Here is a 24,401-nt window from a genome sequence, read left to right as displayed (position 1 = left end):
TCCATGTGTCACCATTTTTTGTTTACTTGGAGTTTCAGACTATACTGTTACACTAACGTGCTTGTTTCTAGCAGGACACCTCTAACAATTTTGTAATGTATTGTCATAAGTACATGGTTACAAATGACAGTCAAATAGCTTTTTCTAACATTGGATAAATTTCTAATCTTCCTGAAATATGAATTTAGAGTGCAATGCACTCCTAGAACAATAATAATAATAAATCCATATCAAGTGGTCAGACTTGTGTTTTAGTATAACTAACAATCCTGTAAGTAGTATAACAACTTTTTACAATGAAATGTGAGGGAAAGTTAATCTTTCTGGCAACAGTAGGCTTTATTCTGTAAATCAGTATGACAATTTGATACAGATGCATTTAGCCAAATTTTACAGTACAGAAAAAATTTTGTAAATCCTACAGCATTCTTAGTAAAACCTTATGGAAGCTGTGAAAAGTCTTCCATAGCCCATGCTTGAGACAATGCCGTCAGTGCTTCCTGCTTCTTTTTAAAAAAATACAGAAATAAAAGGCTGAATCATAACTTTAGATAGGAGCAAAATGAGTTTGTTTTACGCACTGTCTTTGAAAAGGAAAACCAATTTCACACAATAGAAATATTCACACCTATGATAAAAAGATAACTCAAAACAATGAAAGTACAGATATTCTGGCCAGCAGTAATAGTTATGAATTAATTATGCAAATATTAAGTAATACATCTCTTTAAAAAGGCACATTTCTTTAGATCACTTTTAAACTCAGCTTCCTTAGCTTCTCATTAAATGGAAACATACAGACATTCAGTAAAATCAGTATTTTACTTTAAATATGCTTTAGCAACACAATTGGAAGACTCCACCCCACAAAATTATATATGAAAAGATTAAAATAAAAAAAAGCATGTTGATACGTTTATGGTTGGTGTACATAGTTGAAATTACAAAGCATTTCTAGACAATTAATGCCTTGTACATTAGCCAGTGTTTAAATCACCTCTCAGTGTGCCATTCATTTTATAAGCAATCATGTGATCAAGCAGGTATATAATTTTTACTTATGAAATTAACAAACCTGGAATCTAAAATCCAGTATAAATTTTTTTAAAAAGCTTCATAATCCTATAATGAAATTATGAATCTTTTAATGATTTCCTAGTTCAAACAAATCAAAACAAGGCTCATAAGGAACTGCCAGATTTTTTAAAAAAATTATTCAAACCCCTCATAGTTTGTATTCAAGTCTCGTGATTCTCCATGGTTCAAGACAAAGAAATCATCAGGTTTCAAGCCATACCTTTCAAGGGCTTCATTCAGTTTAACTGGAGGATCCAAGTAATACTGGACATGGAGGGGAGAAAGAGATACAATGCTGGCATTAGATAAAAGCTGTTTCACAGCTGGCTTTCAAGCTCTACACAAACTGGTTCACATTTTAGATATAACTGACATACATTTTCTCAGATTAAGTGAACAATAAAATTTGGATTTATTGAGTTTTTTTAATTATTATTTAAAACATTCCATTCCATTGAAATTATACCATTAGTAACAGAGACAACAGATGATCTATAATATTTACAATACTGGCTAAATATGCATCTATCACTCAAAACCCATACTACCTCACAGCCTATTGGATAAGAGTTCTTAAATAAACCTGGATTGGGAACCATGGGAAAATTTAAGTACTGGAGGAAGTGGTGTTAGAGATTCAGTAGATGGCACTTTCTTTACTAATTTTAGTAAAATGCATTCCGTGTCATATCCACAAAAAATAAAGACTTCCCTCTAAACCTTAAAATGTGGTAGTTTAATAATTCAAGCAAATTATTATTTCAGTGCTGTCTCTTGTGAAGTTGCATTACATTTTTAAAAATAAATTTAGATAACACAAACTTATATAAAGGTATCCTATGCACACAGCTTTTCTAGGCAACACTATCTTGAACACAAAGCAAATCATTAAAAAAAAAGGCTTAAGGGAGTACTCAACTTGTATTCAGAATAATGAAAATAGCACTTTTTATATCTTGGATACTAGAGGTATACACTACTGGAGGTAGCCTGAAAGACCGTATCAAAGATACTGTGTTTACATATGTTGCATCCTTAATAACTCAGTGTCCAGGCTACTAGTTACAAGATAAAATGCATCAAGATGTTGTAGCAACAATTTCCTCTTAACTACAATTTTACAAATAGTGGCAACATATTAATACATTAAAAACTTGTTATGAAGTTAAAAATTAAGCAGTAGACCAGGATAAGATCATGAAAACTGTTGATCATTCAATGAAGTATACCTCTCAAACAAATTAAATATAAAAGGAACTGTTAATCATGCAGGATTAGACAGTAAATCACATTTTACATATTTAGTGAAGTGTTATATACCCCTATAATATCCTGACTTCTTCCTGTCTGCAAATGATACAGTATTAAAGGCAAACATAGTTGTACACATTTATTCACATTTCTGCTGTCCCTGATTTTTGTACACCTAAATTACTATCCATATAACAGGACACTCCCATCCTCCATTCCAGGAAGTTATTTCAACACTGACTCATTAATAATTTAAGCTACAGTGGTAATAAAAAACATGACCATCTGTTTTAGTCTTGCTATCCAGCATATTTCTAAAATACCTGCTGATGTACTATTGTAAATATTTTCTTCCCAGTTTGGAGCAATGGGTATCTAAAGACCAATTGCAGAATTCTTTATCTTCTATGTCAATTTCTCTTTCTGGATTTCTGACACAAGCTCTTCTTTCTCTCAGTCATCTGATCAAGTGTGCGTACCAAGTGTCTGATGATTCAAGGCATGGACACAGAATTTCAAATGCTGGACTAAACTTATAGTCTCTCTTGGGGCCTCTTCTCTTAATTCTCTCCCTCAACTCATTTGTCATTAATTCTATCACCTGTATGACTTACCTCTGGGTCATTTACTACATAAGCAGCCTCCTGTCAAGTTAATGCAAACTCAGTACCACAAATCTGATGATAAGACTTGCTCTTTTAACTTGCAACATTGATCTCTCCTGATCAGGAAGCTTATGCCTGCCACTTTTTCAGTGCACCAGTTCCTCTGCCAATAGAGCAAGGAAATCTGCCTGCATAACAAAAGCTCCCAGTGTGCTGATATTTTTTCATTAGCTTTTTATCTTGAAGTACTTGATGACATCCACAAGAAATTCAGCTTTATTGAGAACAACTTTAGTTCAAGGTATAAATATTGAGAAAACTGAACTAGTTTTTGTATTAAAGAGGTTGTAGAATTTATAGTCTTAACCAAATACATATGATATGTAATTGGTTATGTAAGGATTAAAGCAAAGTAAGATAATTCTGAGCTATGAAATTCTGTATTCATAGATAATGCATTTATAGATGTTTTTTATTATATATGAGATTAATCTTAATTACTGTTTCCATTCTCAGAAAATTTGAATGAATTTCTGATTAGCCCAAACTCACCTCATTTGCTAAAGCAAAGGTTCCCCAATGAATCGCTATAGACTTCTTTGTTTGAACATCAATATGAATTCTTACTGCTTCTTCAGGATCCACATGTTGGTATTTCATAAACCACCTAACAAACACAAAATAACTTACATATTTAGTGCAACCTATTATATTCAAGATATCTGTTCTTTATTAGGGTTTTTAAGTAAGTGGCAAGAGGTGTTAAGATATCCTCATTTGATTAAAAAGAAAGGTCTATAACTGTGAATAAGTTACAGAGACAGTAGAAATCCATTTGCTGTAAATGACAGTAACTTTCCTTCAACTAACTAAAACAGATGTATACAGCAGCACTCACCTCCACAGAATTTGGAGGGCTAGGAGGAGGTTCTGTTTTTCAATCAGTATTCTTTACAGAGGTGGGAAATTTTCCCAATGTCTTAAGCTTAAGGATTTATGGGCCATCTGCTCTGAAGCAAGTTCATACTAACATCACCATCAATATTTATATAGAATCATAGCATACACCAAAAGAAATACGCTTCAGTAGACAACACTCTTCTCTCTGAGTCAGTATTCAATGAACACTTTGCTTGCTACTGGATGGATGTGCAGACTTTTGAGTGAGATGTCAAGTCCCAGTGTGTAAGGCACAGGATGAAAATTACATTGGTTCAACTTCTAGGATTTGCTATAATTGATTGTGGGATAGTAACAAAAGAATTCCTAGCATAGGGGTCAGTGACAGTCAAAGTCTCTTTAAGTGGGACAGTGGAGGATAGGTGCAAATTTTGCACACCAATAGGCATCTTAGCTAGCTAGTTCTCAGCAATTTCTGAACTGGGTAGTTCATGAGAAATATTGGACTTTCATCTCCCCATTCCAATTTCTGTCTTGCTTCCCCAACCTACCCATGGCTTCACTTCTAATATTTAACAAGTGTTACCTTGAACTGCTAAAGCTAGAAATCAATGCTTTATCCCATCTGAAAGCTTAGATGCCATGTGAGAAGCAGGATATGGATTCTTTGACAAACTGATCTTTCAAATGCTATAAAGCATTCATTACTAACTCTAGAGATACTGCAAAATCATGTGGGAACTAAAGCAGGGAGAAGTAACATGGTAATTAGAACATGTGTAGCACTGTAAATTGTGTGCATGTATAAAAATTGGGTGATCACCGTGGCCTTTCCTATCCTTACTTTCTTTTCACATTAAAATAATGCCAGACTGTGTTTTTCCATATTTTTTGGAGTAAAATAAAAACACCATATTTCAGCTTCTTTCCCTCTCTTTTCTACCTCTAGGCCTTGGTCTACACTTAAAATTTAGAACAACTTAGCTACATCACTCAGGGGTATGAACAATTCACCCCCAAAGCACCATAGTTAAGCCAACCCAACCCTCAGTGCTACCGCCATTCAAGGAGAACATAAAAATGACCGTACTGGGTCAGACCAATGGTCCATCTAGCCCAGTAGCCTGTCTTTCTACAATGGCCAATGTCTGTTGCTTCAGAGGAAATTAAAAGAACAGGTAATCATCAAGTGATCCATCCCATCGGCCATTCCCAGCCTCTGGCAAAAACCAATCCCTGCCTGTCCTGGATAACAGCCATTGATGGACCTATCCTCCATGAACTTATGGAGTTATTTTTTGAACCCCGTTATAGTCTTGGCCTTCACAACATCCTCTGGAAAGGAGTTCCAGAGGTTGACTGTGCATTGTGCAAAGAAATACTTCCTTTTGTTCATTTTAAACCTTCTGCCTATTAATTTCATTTGGTGACCCCTAGTTTTTGTGTTATGAGGAGTAAACAACACTTGCTTATTTACTTTCTCAACACCAGTCATGATTTTATATACCTCTATCATATTTCCCCTTAGTTGTCTCTTTTCCAAGCTGAAAAGTCCCAGTCTTATTAATCTCTTTTCATATGAAAGCTGTTCCATACCCCTAATCATTTTACTTGCCCTTTTCTGTATCTTTTCCAATTCCAATATATCTTTTTTAAGATGGGGTGAAGAGATCTGCATGCAATATTCAAGATGTGGGTGAACCATGGATTTATAAAGAGGCAGTACGATATTTTCTGTCTTATCTATCCAATCTATCCATCAATGATTCCCAACATCGTTAGTTTTTCTTACTGCCACTGCACATTGAGTGGATGTTTTCAGAGAACTATCCACAATGACTCCAAGATCTCTTTCTTGAGTGGTAAAAGCTAGCTTAGGCCTTATCATTTTATATGTATAGTTGGGATTATGTTTTCCAATGTGCATTGACATTTATCAACATTGATAAAGAAGGTGGATTATCTACATCAATGAAAAAACCTTCTGTTGATGTAGTAAGAAGCATCTGCACTATGACGCTACAACAACATAGTTGCAACACTGCAGCTGTGCCGCTTGTAGCATAGACATGCCCTTGCTCTGCCTTATTGCCTTCTGCCACCCTTCACATCTCTCTTCCACTCTACATTTCCCAAAAAATATTTTAGACAAGTGAAAAGTTCAGAAGCTTTAGATACAATGTTAGTATTAAACCACTAACAAGAAAAAAAATGGTTTTGAAGTCAGTATATCATTTCATTTATATAGTTTGCATATCTTTTGGTCAAATCCTTTGAAATTTGCATACCTTGGCTCATAAGCTCCAATGGGAATAGCTGCAAGATCAAAAGGTCCAAATCTTTTACCTATCTGTTCAAAAGCAACACAGTAACCAGTATCTCCTGCAAAGAAAAACCTATTCCAAGGCCCCAAGACAGACCAGCTGCCCCAAAGAATCTTGTTATCATCTGTTGCAGTCCTCTTGCACCAGTGTTGAGAAGGGGTAAAGACAAAAGTTACTGCATCATGACTGGGCACACAGTTCTCTTCCCACCAGTCCAGTTCAATCACATTTTCACAGCCACATTTCTGCATCCAGTCTAAAAGACCCAGAGGCACAAACCATCTCAACTCACTGCCAAAGCGTTCATTTAAACTCACTACAGAATTGTAGTCCAAATGGTCATAGTGGGTGTGGCTGATCATCACTGCATCTATTTTTGGGAGCTGATCTACTGTGCATGGAGGACCTCGGAAACGTTTTGGACCCACAAACTGTGCTGGGGACGCCCTCTGGCTGAAGATGGGATCAGTAAGAATAATAAGTCCATCCATTTCCACCATAACTGAGGCATGTCCCAACCATGTGACTCGCATGCCAGCTCCAGTCTTACCAACTAGTTCAGGGTTTAGAATGAAGTAAGGGTTTAATACAGGAAGCTCTTTGTCAAGTTCCTAGCAAAAGAACAAAAGATAGTTAGAAAGCAAAACACACAGAGAACAAAAAGCACAAGGCACCAATCACAATACAAGGCTTGTGCTTAGTGTACATTTTTAATTTCTAGGAAACCTGCAAGTTGGTGCACACAGATACCATTTTCAGTGATTGCCATTCCCATAGCATCTTCTTAAATTAAAATCATTAACCTTACTTTTAATAATCTAATCTTTCTCATCCTTAGAATACGCTTTTGAGAGAAGGAGAATTAGGCATGGAGCTCTATCTACAAAGGAAACAAATTCAAAAATATGCTGAAAACAACTTGTAGACTTTTAATAGAATGAAATAGAATTGCTCAGAATTAACATGATTCTTAGCAACAAATTCTGATATCTTGCCCCTAATGCCCTTGAAAAAAGATTTTAGTGCTGCTGCTACCTTTTGGAGTTTGGCCTTTAGCTTAAATATTGGAGCTATAACTTGTGGATCTGAACGATATCCTTCCAGAGTCCCAGCACAGATAGATTACAAGGTAATTACTAGATTAAAGAGACTTTAATCTGCTAGGAGGACCACTAATATGCTACCATCAGAGTCAATAATTCAATGAATACCACTGATAAATTTCTAAGGAGTTGCCAAGCACAGAGGCATAGTGCAGCACCACTGCTGCTAAATTACTTATGGAGGGTTGTCTTAAATGTGAAGTCCTCTAGAAGCTTAATTAAAAATTGAAATATGGGCTTCAGTTCTACTGAAACTATTTTGAAAGGTAATGATATAAGTGTAGTTCCCTTCAGATCAAGATTTATTTCAATCTGGGACTTCCTTGTAGCTATAGCTGGAATAAAGTACTCTGCTAAAAAGTGTGTTTCTTCATGACTCTTTTAAAATGTTCAAAATTTGGAGTAAAAATAAATAGGCTTTTCCAAGTAATCTGATTTCATTGCTCAGATCACAAGTACTTTAAAATAGTGTACAGTTTGTTCTGCAGTATATTCCATATTAAATAATTTTAATTGCACAACGAGATAAACAATGAGGTGGATAAAATACACAATCTTATCCGGATTTAGTACTAGTATAACTTTGGTGGCACTATAAATGTTTGATTTTGTTCCAAGAGCAATGGCAGATGTTTGAAATACGACATTAATGACAAATTGGCTGTGGACAAAGATATCTGTAGAAAAATATGTTTACTACTTACTTATTTTCATCACTGCACTGGTGAAATCCCCACTTCCCCACCCCTAACTGCAAAGCAAGACCAAATGCATGACAGGCTTTAGCAAGATTGGCTAATTAGTTTAGGAATTTAGAGCTCAGTACATACTGACGCACCATCTGATTTCATTTTACTGAGATTTGTGGAGCAACACAAATAACAATTTATGTTTACAATACATAGTATTAAAGCTATCTCAGTGCCGTTAAAAAAAGTCATTAACAAAGCCAGTTAGATACAGAAAGTCTGTGGTATAGATTCCCAGTTAAAAATGGTTACTTGTTGAAATGACTTACCAATAGTCTACAGTATTTAAACAATGAAGTACATGTCACGGTTGATACACACTCATATGCAAAAACAACGAGAGTCCTGTAGCACTTTAAAGACTAACAAATTTAATTTCTTCAGGCATAAGCTTTCGTGGGCTGTAACCCACTTCATAAGATGTAAGGAATAGAAATCAGATAGCGTGCGTGCGCACACGCACACACGTTTAAGAAACAACAATGGGGAAGTAGTTGAGGTCTATACATAACAATTGATTAGGAGGTGAGAATGTGTGAAGAGTGTCAATTACTTCTTGTAATGAGATAACCATTCCAAGTCCCTATTTAGACCCAGTTTGATTGTGTCAAGTTTGCACTGACTGATAAGGCGAACCAGTTAAGGGTTTCAGTTAAGAGCATGTTCTTAAAGTCAAGGGGGTTGCAAACAAAAATGTAGAGGAACAGTAGTCTGTATTAAAGACACAGTACAACTAAGCAGTGCCAAGGGAAGCATGGAACCTTGAGCTTTAATTTTAAGTAGGCTCAGAAGCTGAGAAATCCAAATAATCAGGCTCCATCTAGCTTTTTGCTGCTTCTGACTCACTTTAGTGACTCTCCTACTCCGCTAGTTCACATTTCACCATCTGAAGTGCAAAATAAGAAATCAGAGTTAAAGAGTACTAATTGGGTCAGTTAGAAAGCTCTGTACCTAGCATGATATAAATTCCTTCTTGACCTTCCCTCAAGTCAGGGATAGTGATCCTACAGCTCAAATGAAACAATATTACAGCTCTCCATTGCATACACATATCACACCAAAGCACTGGCCCATAGCATCAGTCATTAATCAGTCTGACAGGCTGATGGCCACCCTTTAAGTTTGAACTACTGAATACATCTCCTTGTCACAGATGCTTCATAGCGTTTCCTGCAGGGCCATGTGTGGTGTTGCAGGAGTTCCATGCCTTAGTCCACAAGTTATGGCTATCTTCTCAGAGCATTGAGGTCTAAGCCATGAGCTTGGCATCAGCTTTAAACAGTTAACTGAGGATAAAGCTCAGAATTTGGCTCTCTGTGCCTTTAAAGGCAAGTGCTTAGTTGCAGCGCTTGAGGTCAAAGCTCTGACCTAGCCCTGAGGATCTGGGCTATCAATGACGACTCTGTCCAAGTCTCACCCCACACTGCCCTTAAGAAGAAGCAAGCACCTTCTTAACCGCCCTGCTGGCTCCCAATTGGTCAGTGTCTTCTCCTGGCCCTTCTAGGCCTCTGAAGGACTAAGTCTTCTTCATGGCATAGTCTCCAAAAGGGGCCTAACAAGTCTTATTTGAAAATTCTCTTATTTTAAAGATGGCAGTTGAGAGCTCTCAGTGCCTTACAGGACTAGGACCTACATCTTGGGACAGTAAACATGCAAATAGTTACCTGTTTTGAACATGGGATGTTGCTGTTATTTTTTTCCATGAGGGCCCATTTTAAAATATTTGGCAAGGATGGCGATTTCCATGTTGGCCAAGGGTTGACAAACTTTCCATCTTTACCTCTCTTTGATTTAGTTACATCTTCCTCTAATCTGTAATCCAGTCTGAAGCTTTTTCTGGATGTCCTGGAGGAGTCACTATCTCTGGAACCTTGACTGGAATTTTGGCGTTTCCTTACTGCTTCCTTAGGGTACTGGTTACACGCAGTCAAAGGTTGCTCTTCGTCTGCCTTCTCATCCATGCCTTTTGGTGAAGAGCTAAAATATATATTTTTTAAATTAATAAATCTTTTCTTTTACTAACATCAGCATTCATAAAATTGAAAGCTTTCTACACCACCACCAAAAATAAAGCTGCCCTTTCCATTTTGCAATTTTACTTGTTTTTCCTTACAACTTCACTTTTTAAAACGGTTACTATTACACAGAAAGCTTAAAAAACATGCCTTAGCAAGTAGTGTAGTTCAGGCAGAATCTTCCTTTCTGATATGCATAACTTCATTACCCAGCCCTATAACATACCAAGTATAAAAGAGGGGGATGTTCTTTAATTTCTCATTTTGTAAGAGTACCAAACTCCTCCTAAAGTTCATTAAAACTGATGTAATTTGATCCTACAAGCTCATCCTTGAGATTTGTGATCTATGAAATATTTTATGACCTGACTACATTATACCTTTGTTCTGTAATAAAAACTGCAATGTTATGTAGCAATAAAGATGCATCTTTCCAACAGAAGTATCAACAAATAATGCATGTCTATATAATATGAACAAAATGTATGAACCACAAGAGGTATTTGATGCCTCAATATAGCCTTCCTATATTGTTTAACACACAGCTGAAAATACAGCTAAGCTTAACCAATATAATTAAAATAAAGTCAATTGTCTGAAGGACAATCTAAGTCCTATGAAACTAGTCATCACAGAGATGAGCTGCTGAAGTTTCGGGTCCATTGAGTAGGCTGGGACCTGGACTTGAAGTCTGCAATAGGTCCAATGCTTACATTTTATTTGCAGCATTTAGTATTTTATATCTTCAAAATGTTCTACAAACAGTACCTTCACTTCAGCACCACTGTGAGGTTATTTTGCAACTGGAGAAAAATTAATTTACCTACAGCTACAGTTTAAGACCATTTCATAACACCAATTAGAATACAGGACCCAACAGTTCCTAATCCATGCTGCATTCTGAACATTGTCACGCTGCATGCTGAACATGCATCCTCTACAGTTTAGGAATTTAGAAAAACAATCCAAGCCCAAGGCGAGGGGGGGGGGGGGGGAGGAGAGAAGAAATCCTCATAAAGTGATAAGTGAGTGAGGTAACAGCTTCAGTTTAAGAAACTGGTGTGCACACACTTTGAATGACATTTTCAATCCTCTACCAACAAATATTGGTTTCATGTCCAGTTATTTAAAACATGATTAAAAACAATAAGTGACCAGAGGTAGACATGTAGCTTTGTACATTGTTTAGAATCACTGGAGCACTGTTTAAACTTTAAATACATATGCAAACCAGAAAAAATTAAATGCCTAGATGGAAACACCATTTGTATTGGTCTCCAATATGTTTGGAAACATTCTTATAGGGCAATGTCTTGATTAGATACTTCAGAACAATGTGGGGAGAATTTTAGCGTTCATTAATTAAGACTGATGGCACTGGTTAGAAGTAACAATAGAGAAACCAATATCTAGCGTACAAACATCCTTTTACAGTTCCAGAGCTGCTACACCTTTTATCACAGCTGAGAACCATTCTTACAAACAAGCTGGTAATTGTGCTGTTTAGTGATATGGAACAAGCGCTCCACACATTTTGGACTACATAAATTTTTCACCAGTAATTAAGCTTTGAACTCAGATATCCATAAAAGAGGCACTTGTACATTAACTCAGTGATTTCCAAACTTTGTGAGCCCAAGGACCACATTCAAAAGGCCACTATAAGGTCACTAAGTAGTCACTATATGGCCACTAACTTACAAACAATTTAAAAGAAATTTCTCCACTATACTTAGCACTGTTTTAATCAAATTAGTTAAGAGACGTGTTGTCCCTTTGACAAAATACTGTGCAAGTACCTGAGTGGCTAGAATTCACTGTGCCCTTAATAATTAAGCAATTAAATACAAAAATCTATGTTAGTGTAGGATTACAGCTGAGATTTTATACACAGACAAAAGCAGTTTAATATTACTACAATCCATGAAAAAGGTATATATTGGTGGGGCTCTGACTTTAGAGGCAGATTCCTCTTCTGCTATAGGAACAGCCAGTTGCTAAAGAATGAGCTTGCTTACCTGTGATGTCACAGATGACATAGTTGATGAGGGTTGAAGATACACAGATGGTTCCCACATCAATAATCTCTCTGCCATATTGCAGACAGACAGACTATTAAGGCATTAAAGACAATACCATATGGTAACAGAAATATCTACGTACATCCACAGCAGGTCAGGGTTACTGCCACTGGCTTTTAACTATGTAAAATCTCAACCATGATGTTGGATTAATTTAAATTTCTTTGCATTAATTTTCTTGTGGATTTAGAGTTTGTACACTTGCTAATTAACCATCACATATTGTATATTAAATATTAATATTAAATATTAAATCATTAGATAACATTTTATTCAAATTTTATTCAAATTTTGTGCATTCTGAAGATTTGCACGCCACTATAGAAAGCATGCAGGACTTCAAACTGGAAGAACCAAGACCCAATGGAAAGGCCATTAGACCTGATCTTATGCCATGTTAAAAGGATGTGTGGGGAAATTCAAGGAATCTGCAAGTTTGTGGTATATAGAAGGATGAAGGGAGCACAAAGGAGGATTAAGGGTTGTGTGCAGATATATGCAGTTACTGCATATTTCAATATCTGGAAAGACATACTGTATATATCTACATGCTGCTATTTTCACTCAGGGATAACCATTTTTTAAAAATTCCTCACAGAGGACTACATGCCAAGTCAGAAGTTTAAAAATATTTAATTAAATTAGAACAGGCCAACAACCAACATAAAACCATATCTAAAAATTTCTAAAAGCTGATATGCAAAAGTATAGTACTAAATTCTAGTAATTTAGGTACTTAATTCCAGTAAATTAATCAGTTACCATTTCAATAAGCCACCCATTTCAATTTTCTTCTTCAAATATCTAATGATTGTGGTCAACCTTATAAGGTACTGTGAAGTCAACATACTACCATTGTTACTACAAGCTAAGGGCTGACTTGATCACAGTCTGTAAGTGCCTACAAGGGGAAGAGAAATTTGATAATGGGATTCTTCATTCTAGCAGACAAAGGTGTAATAAAATCCCATGGGTAGAAGTTGAAGCTAGACAAATTCAGACTAGAAGTAAGGTGCAAATTTTTTAAAAGTGAGGATAATTAACCATTAAAGCAATTTATCAAGGATTGTAGTGGATTCTCCATCACTTGACATTTTTAAGTCAAAATTTGATGTTTTTCTAAAAAAATATGCTCTAATTCAAATAGGAGTTAATTCATGGAAGTTGTATGGCCTGTTTTATACAGCAGGAAAAACAGTGGGCCCTTCTGGCCTTGGAAGCTATGAATTAATTTTACATTAACAGAGCTCCAAAAGTGTCTGAGGCATTTTTTAAAGTTAAATTTATCTATTACATTCATCTTTCAAATGTGCAAATTCTAATTTTGCTTAAATGCACATTTGATCTTGCTCTGAAATTTTTATACTGGACCAAATTATCAATCTCCAAGGGAAAGATGGAATGGCCATACTGACAACAAAACAGGTGCCAGGGAATTTAAAGCACTGCAGTATTCATTTGCCAACATTTCTTCCACTTGATGCATATACGTGGCTTCCATTAGCATTCCATAAGCATTTTAGGGGAGAACAAACCTCAGCCAGAACTGATGAAATACTTAACCTTTTTACAGGCATAAAGAAAATTACAAATTTAGAAACAGTTAATTTAGTCAAGTATACTCTGAAATGTATATTCCTTTAAAGTATCTCTATTGCCTCAATTTATATTTCTCTTGCAAATATGTGGTGAGTAGAATCCAGTGCATCTGAAATGTGGCAATTTTGCTCTGTAAAGCAATTTTGATACTGCTTAGGGTGCAAGAAAATAAAGCTCACTTTTTCTTTAAAAAAATGTAAAGAGCAACATTTTGAAAAAAATCCAGCTTGTTTCAACTTTCGGCTTAAAATAAAACCTGGCAGGTCTACAGAGGTTCTTGGCATTCTAAACAAGAAAGCTTCTAAATCTGAAAATTGGTATCTGTATCTTGAATATTACAAAGTACTCAATCAGGGATGAGTCAACACTTCCTCCCATCCTCTTGCACTCACCTCTGAGGTCATTTTATTTTTCTAGCACCAAACAACCCCCTATTATTATTTTAAGCCACTGGATTGTCTGTTAATATGTATAAGTGAGCTAGACATTGCAATCAACCAGCCTTCTGTGTTAAATCCTACCTGTGTACGGGCTACCAATAAACAAAAACCCTGTGTAGACATCCTGCTTTTGTGGACTTGCACAGGTAATCTTGTGTGCTCTACCCTTTTAAAAGAAGGGCGGAATCCACCCGTCTATATGAAAAACATTAATCAAATCCTGGATGTTTTACTCACACAAGTTGTCATACGTCCAAAACCACATCCCAGTAGGCAAACATATGTGATATATTTCAAATCCCACACGATTCGATGCAAGTGCTGTTTGACTGCTATGAACTTTTAAAACAGAGCAGAGGGCTTTTTTATGTTAAGAAGCTTTTTAAGAGCCAGGTGCAATCAATCATAAACGAATCATCAGTTTGTGGAATAGTGAACTACAATTAGATCCTTGCTAAGGTCTGATGAAAAGTTCTCTTTATGCAAGAACTGTGTTAGAAGCAGGGTTGGAAAAATCCACTCACATAGGTATGCAGAAATCTCTCAGGCAAGTGCCAATAAAGTAAAGATTCTGTTTTTAAAAATTAAGTTCCTAGCCTTTATGCTTGCAAAGAAAGCTTCCAAGTGTAATCAATGTAGTAGTGATGTTTTCCTGGGTCTGTAGAAACAACTCCAGTTCTGACAATACAGGGGGTATAAGAGAGCAGGAGACTGCCTCTGCTGTTATACAGGGGGACAAGTCCCTAGTCTCCAGGACATTGTAAGATGAGGAATGCCATTGGGCAGTTGCCAACCTCATCTCTAGAGCAGGGGATACTGGAGAGGGGCTTGCAGGGCGAGATGTGGCTGGGGGTATCACCAACCACCCCAGCAGAGAAATCTGTGTGTGAAGGAGACCTCATTCACACTATGCCAGGAAAGGATTTTAGGGGTATGTCTACACTGCAATTAAATATCTGCAGCTGGCCCAGGTCAGCTTACTTGGGCTCAGGCTGCAGGTCTGTAAAATTGCTGTGTAGACGTTTGGGCTTGGCTCCAGTCCAAGCTCTGGGACCCCAGGAGGAGGGAAGGACTCAGAGCCTGGGTTTCAGCTTGAGATTGAACGTCTATAGAGCACTTTTAGCCCTGTAGCTCGAGCCCCACAAATGTGATTTAGCTGACCTGGGCCAGCTGCGGAAGAGTCAATATTAATTGATTAATATATTGTGGTGGCCTAGCATTAATTGAGGACTCAGTTCATCCAGCAATATACGAAGGTTTTCAGGCCAAAGCAGGAAGAGGAGTTTGTGGGGGTACATACCAGGCAAGAGAGGTAGTGGCTTAGGAGGGGCATGGCTTGGAGAACATGTATATTTTGGCCTGGCACATATGCTCAGTCCTTGGGCTAGGTGGTGTTGGTCAATTTTACAAGCCATGCTAAAAGCTGATAAACAGATGAAAATTCTGTAATTATATATTGGCATTAACCCTTAACTTTTAGGAAAACAGGGAAGTGTTCAGTGAAACGTTAAAATGGATTTTTACCTCTCACAGTTTTCAAATGGACCTTAGAAATACAGAAGTGAAAATTGAAAATACACATTGTCATCAGTATTTGTCTTTAAAAATGCAATTTTAAACATTACAAAGTTTCAAGTGCAAAGGTGTTTCTTTTAACTTCAGTGAGGAGAAGACAAATAACAGAACATGGAGTCTCTCTTACTAGTGCTTTCTTCCATGGAGATAAAAAGCCTCCCCCATTCCATCTATCATCCACTACCCAGTAATACCATACTGCGCACAGGTATAACTTACCACCACACACCTAATTTCTATGGACATGCTAACATCTGGAGGAGTTATGCACTAATCCAATTTAAACTTGTGGCACTCAAAAAAAGTAAATGCATTAAAAAAAGTTTGTTAAGAAAGTTGGGATTGAAAGTTCTGGTTTACCATTTTTCTGTTTCATATTTTGACTGATGTCTCTCTGACTGCATCACCTTCTGGATGCTGTAACAGGAACTGTTACAGTCTGGAACATTGGGATGTATTACATATAAACTGAGAGGGATGGCACACAACAGCCACTAAGGGACCTGCTTGTTCTCTACCCCAACCCCACTGCCCTCCTGGGCCCAAAATATCTGAGTTGAAGAAGTTCTACCACCTTTGTGCTAGGAAGCATATCATTCAGCAGCTTTCCTTCAAGCATTCCACAAACACAAAAAACAAAAGAAAACATGTTTTTGGGCTGAGCCTAAGCATGAACATTTTCAGTTGAAAAGGAATTTATTTGCAAACATTAGGGGGTGTGGAAAGAAATGCCCCCTGAACTACCAAGTCACTGCCAGCTAGATTTTACTCACTGTGTTCTTCTTTTCTTTCATTGTTCTTCAGCACTGAAATTGCTTAGGGCACCTAATAGATAGTTTGAGACTATAAGATTATGAATGCAGTTAAACTTTCATTATAAAGCACTTGAGCCTGTTCAAACCAATCAAAACAGCAGATTGGCTGAACACTCCTAGCCTTATGATTTTGCCTCAAGCTGTGGAACTAACTGGTCTTCAAAGGAGTCTTTTAATGTGTTGGACTGTTCCATTTTATACTGAACAGAGGGGGAGAAAAATATTACAAAATGATTAACTCAAGCTATTTCATATTTTAGTGACTGAGAAAATGTGTACGGTGCCCTAGTGTCAGTATCATAGGGGTTTTAGGACTCATCAGCCACAATACCTAAAGAACCTACCACACAGTTTTCTGCCATACTTAGAAGCATCTGTTTTATATCAAGGTGGTTTACTAGTATGGACAGGAAACACAGTACCTGTAAGTGTCTTGACTTTCAAGTAACTGTTGTACAACTATGAACACTGTAAAACACAGAGTAACTGAGTTGACTTCAGGAAATTGAATAAGTACTGTACACACATTTTTAAGGCATGCAAAGAGAGAGACTACAAATTGTTTACATCAACATCTGTTTCATTAATATAAATAACTTGAATTCCTGACAGTTTATTGTCAAAATAAATGTGCACCAGAAAACACTGGCCAGAAGCTATTTGTCTCTTTTGCCTTTGTTATTACAAATAGGGAACATTAAGTTACTGTACTAAGAACTTCAAGTATGTTAATTTTAAAGTCTAACTGGGACCATTTAAATGCTAACACTGAAGCACCAAAACTTTTTTTTTCTTTTGAATAAAAACAAAATATTAATGAATGTTAAAGTAACATTTAAAAATCACAAAAAGTCAGGAAAAGTCAGTGAAGGTTCCTATAGCAACATTAACTCATTACACATATGTAGTGTTTTCTATTTTCTTTTTCTGCTTAAGACCTAGATTGTCACTATGAGCTACCCATTGTAAAGGACAGAATATTGATGATGACTCAATCTGCCTCTTGATCTCCCCATTGCTCCAAAAAGCAGTAGTATCCAAAGCAGTGTACTTCTCCCAGTGCAGCTATGCTGGGGATGAGGGTTGCAAAGCCAAAGCTGCACCAGTTCCCAACTCCTCTTGCCCACCAGTGCATGAAAGAGAGGGTGCAGCAGTTCTGGTTCCTTTCCTTGAGTCTGCTTCCTTATACTCACTATATAGCTTGCACAAGGGAGTACGGCCCTTCATACTCTAATGCAGTCAGGCCACAGTTCAGCCCCCTAATATTGATTGCTATGTTTTATAACGTAAATAATGATTTACACTTAACCAGAAAAATACAAATAGAAAACAGTACACATGAGCTACATAGACCAGTTAAGCTATCATTGGTGTTGGAATCTAAGGGCCAGATCCTGCAACTGGATCTGCTTACATGGATCTTGTACCTTGCATGGAGTCCCGATAAAGTCAGTAGCGCTTTGTACAAGCACAAAAGTCTGTCCATACAGATCAAATGGTTGGATCTGGCCCTGAATTTTTAAACTTCCTGACTCTGGCCCCCATCCTACAGAGATTTATGCATGTGAGTAGTCCCACTGAAACCAACAGAAATACTCACATGAATATAGTTAAGTACAAACAAATATTTCTAAGACTGTGACTTTTGATACTTTTAACTGTCAAACTTTAATGGTGTATAAACATACGTTAAATGACTTCTTGTGTTATTTGACTAATTTATGATTTTATTTTAATTTTAATATTTTAATGATTATTATATTTCATTTGATGTTAGGGTGCCCAGAGCTTTTAGTTAATTAGGATTTAATCTAATTAATAATCTAAATAAATAGAAAAAGTTGTGAATTTACATAGTGCCCTGAAGGTACCAGGTTAACTGAAGGCACCTCAGTTTGTATTAATGGTTGCCTGATTAACATTTTTAAGTTAATTAGACAAGATTAAAAGATAAATGGTTCTATCCCAGATGAAATGGGACTAAGGGCTCCATCTATAGTATAAAATGAACCAGGATTAGTGCACAGCTCTTTGCCACATTCTAACTTTTTCTTGTCACCATGAACAGAAAATATTGCTATTAAACAGTGTCTAGGAATGGTGTTGTAACCTAGGTCTGTAAGTATAGTTACATGGGCAGCTGGTGAACCTCCTGTTAGGGGAGGCTAGCCCCTAGCCCCTCCACTTCTGCCTGAGGCCATGCCCCTCCCACCCCCTTCCTTGCTGCCAGCTGAAGCTGCCCTCCCCCCCCCCCCCCCCGCCAGCCAAGCTCCCTACCACAGCTGATGGAGAGGAGCTCCACTCCAGATGGCCCAAGCTGCTGACTCCAGCTCCAGCCACCCCAAGTCCATCCGGGCATGGCCCCGGCCACCCCGGAGCGCTGGCTGTTCTGAGTCCTGGCCAGGCAGCCCCAGCCGCGCTGAGTCCTGGCCATGCTGCACATGGCCCCAGGGCCAGGCAGCCCCATCTGTCCTGAAATGCTGGCCTCCCCAATTTCCAGCCAGGTGGCCCCAGCATCAGGTGGTCCCCACTGCCCCAAGTCCTGGCCATACATGGCCCCAGCCCACATCCCATCCACTTCGGGGGAGGCTGAGTAAGGGCAGAAAGAGCTGCTGCTGCAGTGCCCATCTGAGAGTGGGACACAGGAGGGAGCGGGGCCCCAAGACGAAGCGTAGGTGGGACCGCGCCTGGCTGTTTGGGAAGGCTAAGCCTTCCCCTGCCTATTATACTGGTCGCCCATGGTTACACAGCAATACAGGAGCAGGAGTAGTCCATTTAGGTCTAACTTTAGATCCTTTATGTCTAACTCTGCAACTGCCATATCTAATTTATATTTCTAAAGTCTTAAAATAAGTCATTTTTGTGACAGAAGAGGACAAACACACTACCATGCAAACTTCTCCCATAGATAATCTGAGGGGGGGAAAAAGCCCTCCATCTATCAGAGTTTGTAAGAGCAGTTAGCAACTCCCAGGCACAAAACTAATACTCCTTCAATTTATTAAATGTATGTCGTCATTCAATTTTTGCTTATATAAATTAATATTTAGATCTAGTTGATTCCACCACTTCAGTTTGAAGTCCAATCCCACCTATTCACTTCTCTCTGTAATATACCTCCTTAAATTCTTCTGACGAATATTGTCTGTCAATTTAAACCTGACCCCTAATTCTGGTTTGTCCAACTAACTCAAATAGGTCATAGTTAATGTTATAAAAACCCTTGGCTACTTTACATACTTCTACCATTTAATATCTTAATCACATTTGCATCCAAGTACCACCAATTTTGCCTTTCTCCCCTGAAGAAACCCATCCATTTCTTTTATCATTTTAGTTTCCCTATGCTGTCTTTTTCTCCAGTGGAACCATTAAAAAAAAAAAAAAAAGTTACATACAAATTTTTCACGAGTTAAACAGCACTCTGAACTCCTCATGCTCTTCCTATCATGACAGTTTTTTTAGAAAACTCAAACAGTGAAAAGCTAGTAAATGCAGAGAAAGGCTCCCCCACCTCTCCATTACAGGAGCATCAGTTACAACAAGTCACAATGATAGAGAACCAAGAAATGTAGGCATGAAATGATATTTCATACACAGCACAACTATAGCTCTGTTCTTGTAAAGTTACCAGTAGGAACTGGGAACACCACAATCCATTACTCCTTCCTAACGAAACCTGCCATTTTCACTATGTCTATAACTCCAAATCAGGACCGTTCTTCATATGCTCTAGCATCAACAGGGCCGGCCCTAGACCAAATGGCATCCTTATTTTTTAATCACATTTGTAATCCATTTCATGATTTTGATGCATGCATGATTCTAGGAGGTTAGTGAAAAATTAATCCATATACGGAATACCTGAAACATTTTACTTCAAACATTCTATTTTCCCTTTTGTCGCCAACAAAAAAAACAATATCCCAAGCCCGGTACCCCTTGAGCCTGGCACCCAGGTTGCCTGCTCCTAAACCTGCTCCTGCTCCTCAGTATGGTTTGGGTTACATCACTGATCTGAGGAGTAATTGCTGCTGGCTGCAATGTTAAAGCAGCAGTTTTTCCCACAGAGACAAGAAAGGCACATCGTTGACACCACGGCAAATGAAAACACACACAATTATTTATTTCACATAGGCCAACTATGTATTTTTCCCTAATCTAATTCTTAGAAATGGCTGAACCATTTTGACTGAATCACACACACAGATCATGGGGCATAAGCAACTGAAAATAGGGAAATGCCAGAAAGCTCCAGCTATAAATTTACTCCTAATATAACAAATCTTTTCATACACACCAACATCTTACTATTATTCTTTACAGATTACAGACAACAGATTATGTGACTTCATAAACATAATGTACCATATCAGTCTATTCTCTATGTCAGGGAAATGATGGCACATGTTGTCTCAATACTGTATCTATCTGGATACCCCTTCACTTTATTCTTTTTTTTATTTACCCAGACCTTTCTATAGCCTCTGTAGTGTCAGTCCATTTCTATTGTGTAGATTTGTACTTTATTATTATTATTATTATTATAATTATATGCTATTCATGGCCAAGACTATGCCTCCCTATATATTTGGAGAGCACCTGGCACATTATTTGTGTTACAGAAGCACATAAAAACAGTAAATAATATTCACTTGTTATTCTTGTAATTTATTTCTCCAAAACAATTCAGATCAAATGCAGCATATGGTTAGTACTGAAATCCTTCTTTTTATCCAATGCCTGCAACTACACTTAGGCACAGGCGCTCAGATCCAGGAAGCTATTCCTAATGGAAGTTAGGAGCCTTAACAGCTTTGTGGATCTGGGCCAAGATTGCCAAGTGATTTACCAAGGTCATACTGTGAGCTGCGGGGATTAGAACTGGGACCCTGTTAGAACTCAGTGATACTCTAACCATGCTACAGGGCTTTTCACTAACATTTGTTAACAAAATCATTAAAACACAAGACCAAGAGTGATTTTATAGAAGACCAGAACAAACAAAGCACCATTACAGCATGATGGCACTAAATGTTATGACAGCACCTGGTGTTTATTAATCGCAGACAAAACAATCTCCTAACCAGTTGCAGAAAGGGAAAGAATCTAAAAGTGATTCTGGGATGGAGGGAGAAGTTAGTGGTGCTGGTTCAGTCGCTGAGCTTACTTGAATGGAGAAGTGCTAGAGCATGAAGATTTCTCTCTAGGCTATTCCCTCAAAGTCTAGCTAGCTAAAAATATCAAACAGCTGTATTAGGATGTCAAAAGTTTTGTGAAGGCTGTTTATTCATCTGCAGTACATGCCATTTGCTTTAGTTAGGCCAGACTGAAATCCATCAGACAAAGCTCATAGCACATTTAATCATTATTTCCCTTTGGGCAGCTCTACTCCATCACACCTCCTTACATTCTTCTGTCCCTGACCTTCCCTTCCATTTTTTCATACTCTGGCAGTGGTTCTGAATGTAGAGATAATATTCCAAGGAGAGTCAAATTAGGCTTTTTCCATCTTCAGGAACTAAGATTTACCTTTATTTTTAATATCAGGTGTTTGGATTTCAGACAATTTCAATACATATGTATATCACATATTTCAGATATGGCTCATTTCTGATATAAGACTGAGCATCTCATCTGTTCAATCAGTCCCCAAACTTTACCTTAACTGATGACCTATTTATTCGATAAAAAAAGTTAAGACAGCTCTCAGAAGTCTATTAGGGAAAAGACGCTAAAGGCTAATGTCCTTATCCCAATATGAAATTTTTGGTGGCACCTTAGTCAGCCTTGTTTATAACAAAATAAAACACATGAACAGAGCACTTTCTTGGCTGTGCTATTGTGTCTACTAACAATAAAAAAAATCTGTTTGCTGAGGGACAGAATACAAGTAACATTAGAAACATATTTAATTGATTTTAATTGATTCATCACATGAAAACATATTTCCTGCTACTGTTTAAGAAGAATTTAGTAGCATAGAGTTAACAACTTTTGACAAATACTTCGCTTAAATCTGTACTTCAGATTATTAATGATCATCCAGATTATTTGGTTAAACAGACTATATTAAGACACCTTATTATATTTTTCTGCTTCACATCTGAATTCTAGAAAAGTAAGAAAAAATGTATCTGTCACTAATATCTGTGTACAGTGCTTTTTAATAGGAAAATGTTGAATAAGATGACAATGCTGTGAGGCATACAAATGTTTTTAGATTATATAACATGTTTTTCTGAATGACGCTGCAGCATATTACCATGTCAATGAAAAAGGAGAATAAAACTATAGCAACTGAGACATAAGCTGCTCTTCCAGGATTACACTCACCAGCCAAAATCAGGATTCTAGGTCCCAATTTAAAAAAAAAAAAAAAAAGATATTCTAATAGGTGGTCTAATCAAGATTTTTCACAAACACTGACAATCTGCAGCATCTCTTCTAAATGCAATCCATTTCAGTTTCTCTTAAGAAGCTGGCTTTCTGTGCTAAACAAAACTAATATCAAAATCAGATCTAAAACTAGAATGTACACAGCACTTGAAAACACATAGTAAACCATGCGCTGGCAAAGAAATGAATTTAAGTGACTTTGTAGGTCTTGTACATCTCTAACTTTTACTGTTTTATTTAGTTTATTGGACATCCGTAGCAAACAACTCACTTTGTCACAGCTGCCAGGGGCATATAGATCACCCACCATCATCTCCAGTGGCACAAGGTTAGCCCACACAAGCAGCAAGAAGGAATAAATTATTGGGAACAGGCTTTAAAAAAAAAAAAAAAAACAACCCTCCCCCCCCCAACTCTAAAAGCAGCATACGCTGTTCTTCCGCCTTCTCCCCCGAAGGCTCCCAACCCTCATTTCTTAACTTTCAGGGCAGCGAGAGAGCCCCACGTAGACGATTTTGGAGTTGCCAGGATGCTACCAGTGTAACAGGGCAGATGATAAAGGTGGCTCAGGAAAGTTAGAGCGGGTGGATGCGGTAATAGCTCTTTCTCGCACTCACTTTGCTGGTGGGAGAGAAGCTCGGCCAGTCACTGCCGGGTGACGGGTTTTAAAGCCCGCTCCACGCGCCCCTGATCCGGACCAGCGCAGGTAGCCAGGGGCAGGCACAAAGACGGGGTGCGCGGGGGCCGGACTTCGCTGCCTTTCGAACGCCGCAGGGCTGCCCTGGGTACGACAGGCTGCCCTGGGTCCGGGGTCGATGGGGGGCGAGTTCCCACCAAGCCCGCCCCGCCCCAGTGTCCGCCCCACGCCCCCTTTCCCCAGCGGCGGAGCGGAGCCCCTTTGAGCTGGGGCCCCGCAGCGCGCCTCACTGAGATGCCGGGGCGCTGGGCAAGGCTTTCTCCTCACCGCTCGGGCTGCGGCGGGGCGCTCTCCTCCTCCTCCTCCTTCTCCATGGCGCTGCGGCTGCTCCTCTCCGCCGGCTGCACCGCGACGCCCCAGCTGCAGCCGTTATGCGGCGGTTGCTGCTGCCTCCGACCTGACCAACCAGCCGCTGTGGGCAGCGCCAAGAGCTCCAGGCAGCAGCTCCACAGCGCCCTGCTCTCCACCATGGTGGCGCCAGCGCCTGCTCAGCGGCGACGCGCCTGCGCCTCCCCCTCCCAGGAACCACCGCTTACCTACGCTACCCCATTCCTCCCCCCGCCCCGTCCAGCCCAGGGAGCTCGTATGACCCACTTTACCGCCCCCCCCCCTCACCCCACATAGAGAATATAGAAGGGCCCCTTTCACTCCCACTTACCTTTACCAAGATGGCTGCGTAAGGCGTTCGGCGCTAACGACCCTCCGGGCGGCCATCTTGGTAAAGGCAAAGGCAGCCAGCCCGCTGTTGATACTGAGGGGTCCGTCAGCGCC

At 38.6% G+C, this 24,401-nt stretch overlaps 2 protein-coding genes across 3 annotated transcripts in view; one reads left to right on the top strand and one right to left on the bottom strand.

The window, feature by feature from the left end:
• Window positions 1-24,401, top strand: part of PMPCB (peptidase, mitochondrial processing subunit beta) — an 81,561-nt gene that overhangs the window by 16,727 nt on the left and 40,433 nt on the right. The gene's annotated exons all lie outside the window — the stretch shown is intronic.
• NAPEPLD (N-acyl phosphatidylethanolamine phospholipase D) lies at window positions 319-24,196 on the bottom strand. The gene is made up of 5 exons (XM_067564514.1): window positions 23,898-24,196; window positions 9,674-9,986; window positions 6,122-6,768; window positions 3,486-3,600; window positions 319-1,341 (listed from the first exon to the last, which is right to left on the bottom strand). Exons 1-5 carry the CDS (start codon window positions 24,098-24,100, stop codon window positions 1,213-1,215), a joined length of 1,407 nt encoding a protein of 468 aa, XP_067420615.1. The 5' UTR covers window positions 24,101-24,196; the 3' UTR covers window positions 319-1,212.

Source organism: Emydura macquarii, unplaced genomic scaffold, assembly GCF_026122565.2.
Source record: "Emydura macquarii macquarii isolate MOO-44397 ecotype Brisbane River unplaced genomic scaffold, CSIRO-AGI_Emac_v2 contig_2636, whole genome shotgun sequence".
NCBI classification, from domain to species: domain Eukaryota; kingdom Metazoa; phylum Chordata; order Testudines; family Chelidae; genus Emydura; species Emydura macquarii.
Note: the sequence above shows the minus strand (reverse complement) of the source record. Positions and strands in the feature narration are given on the sequence as shown.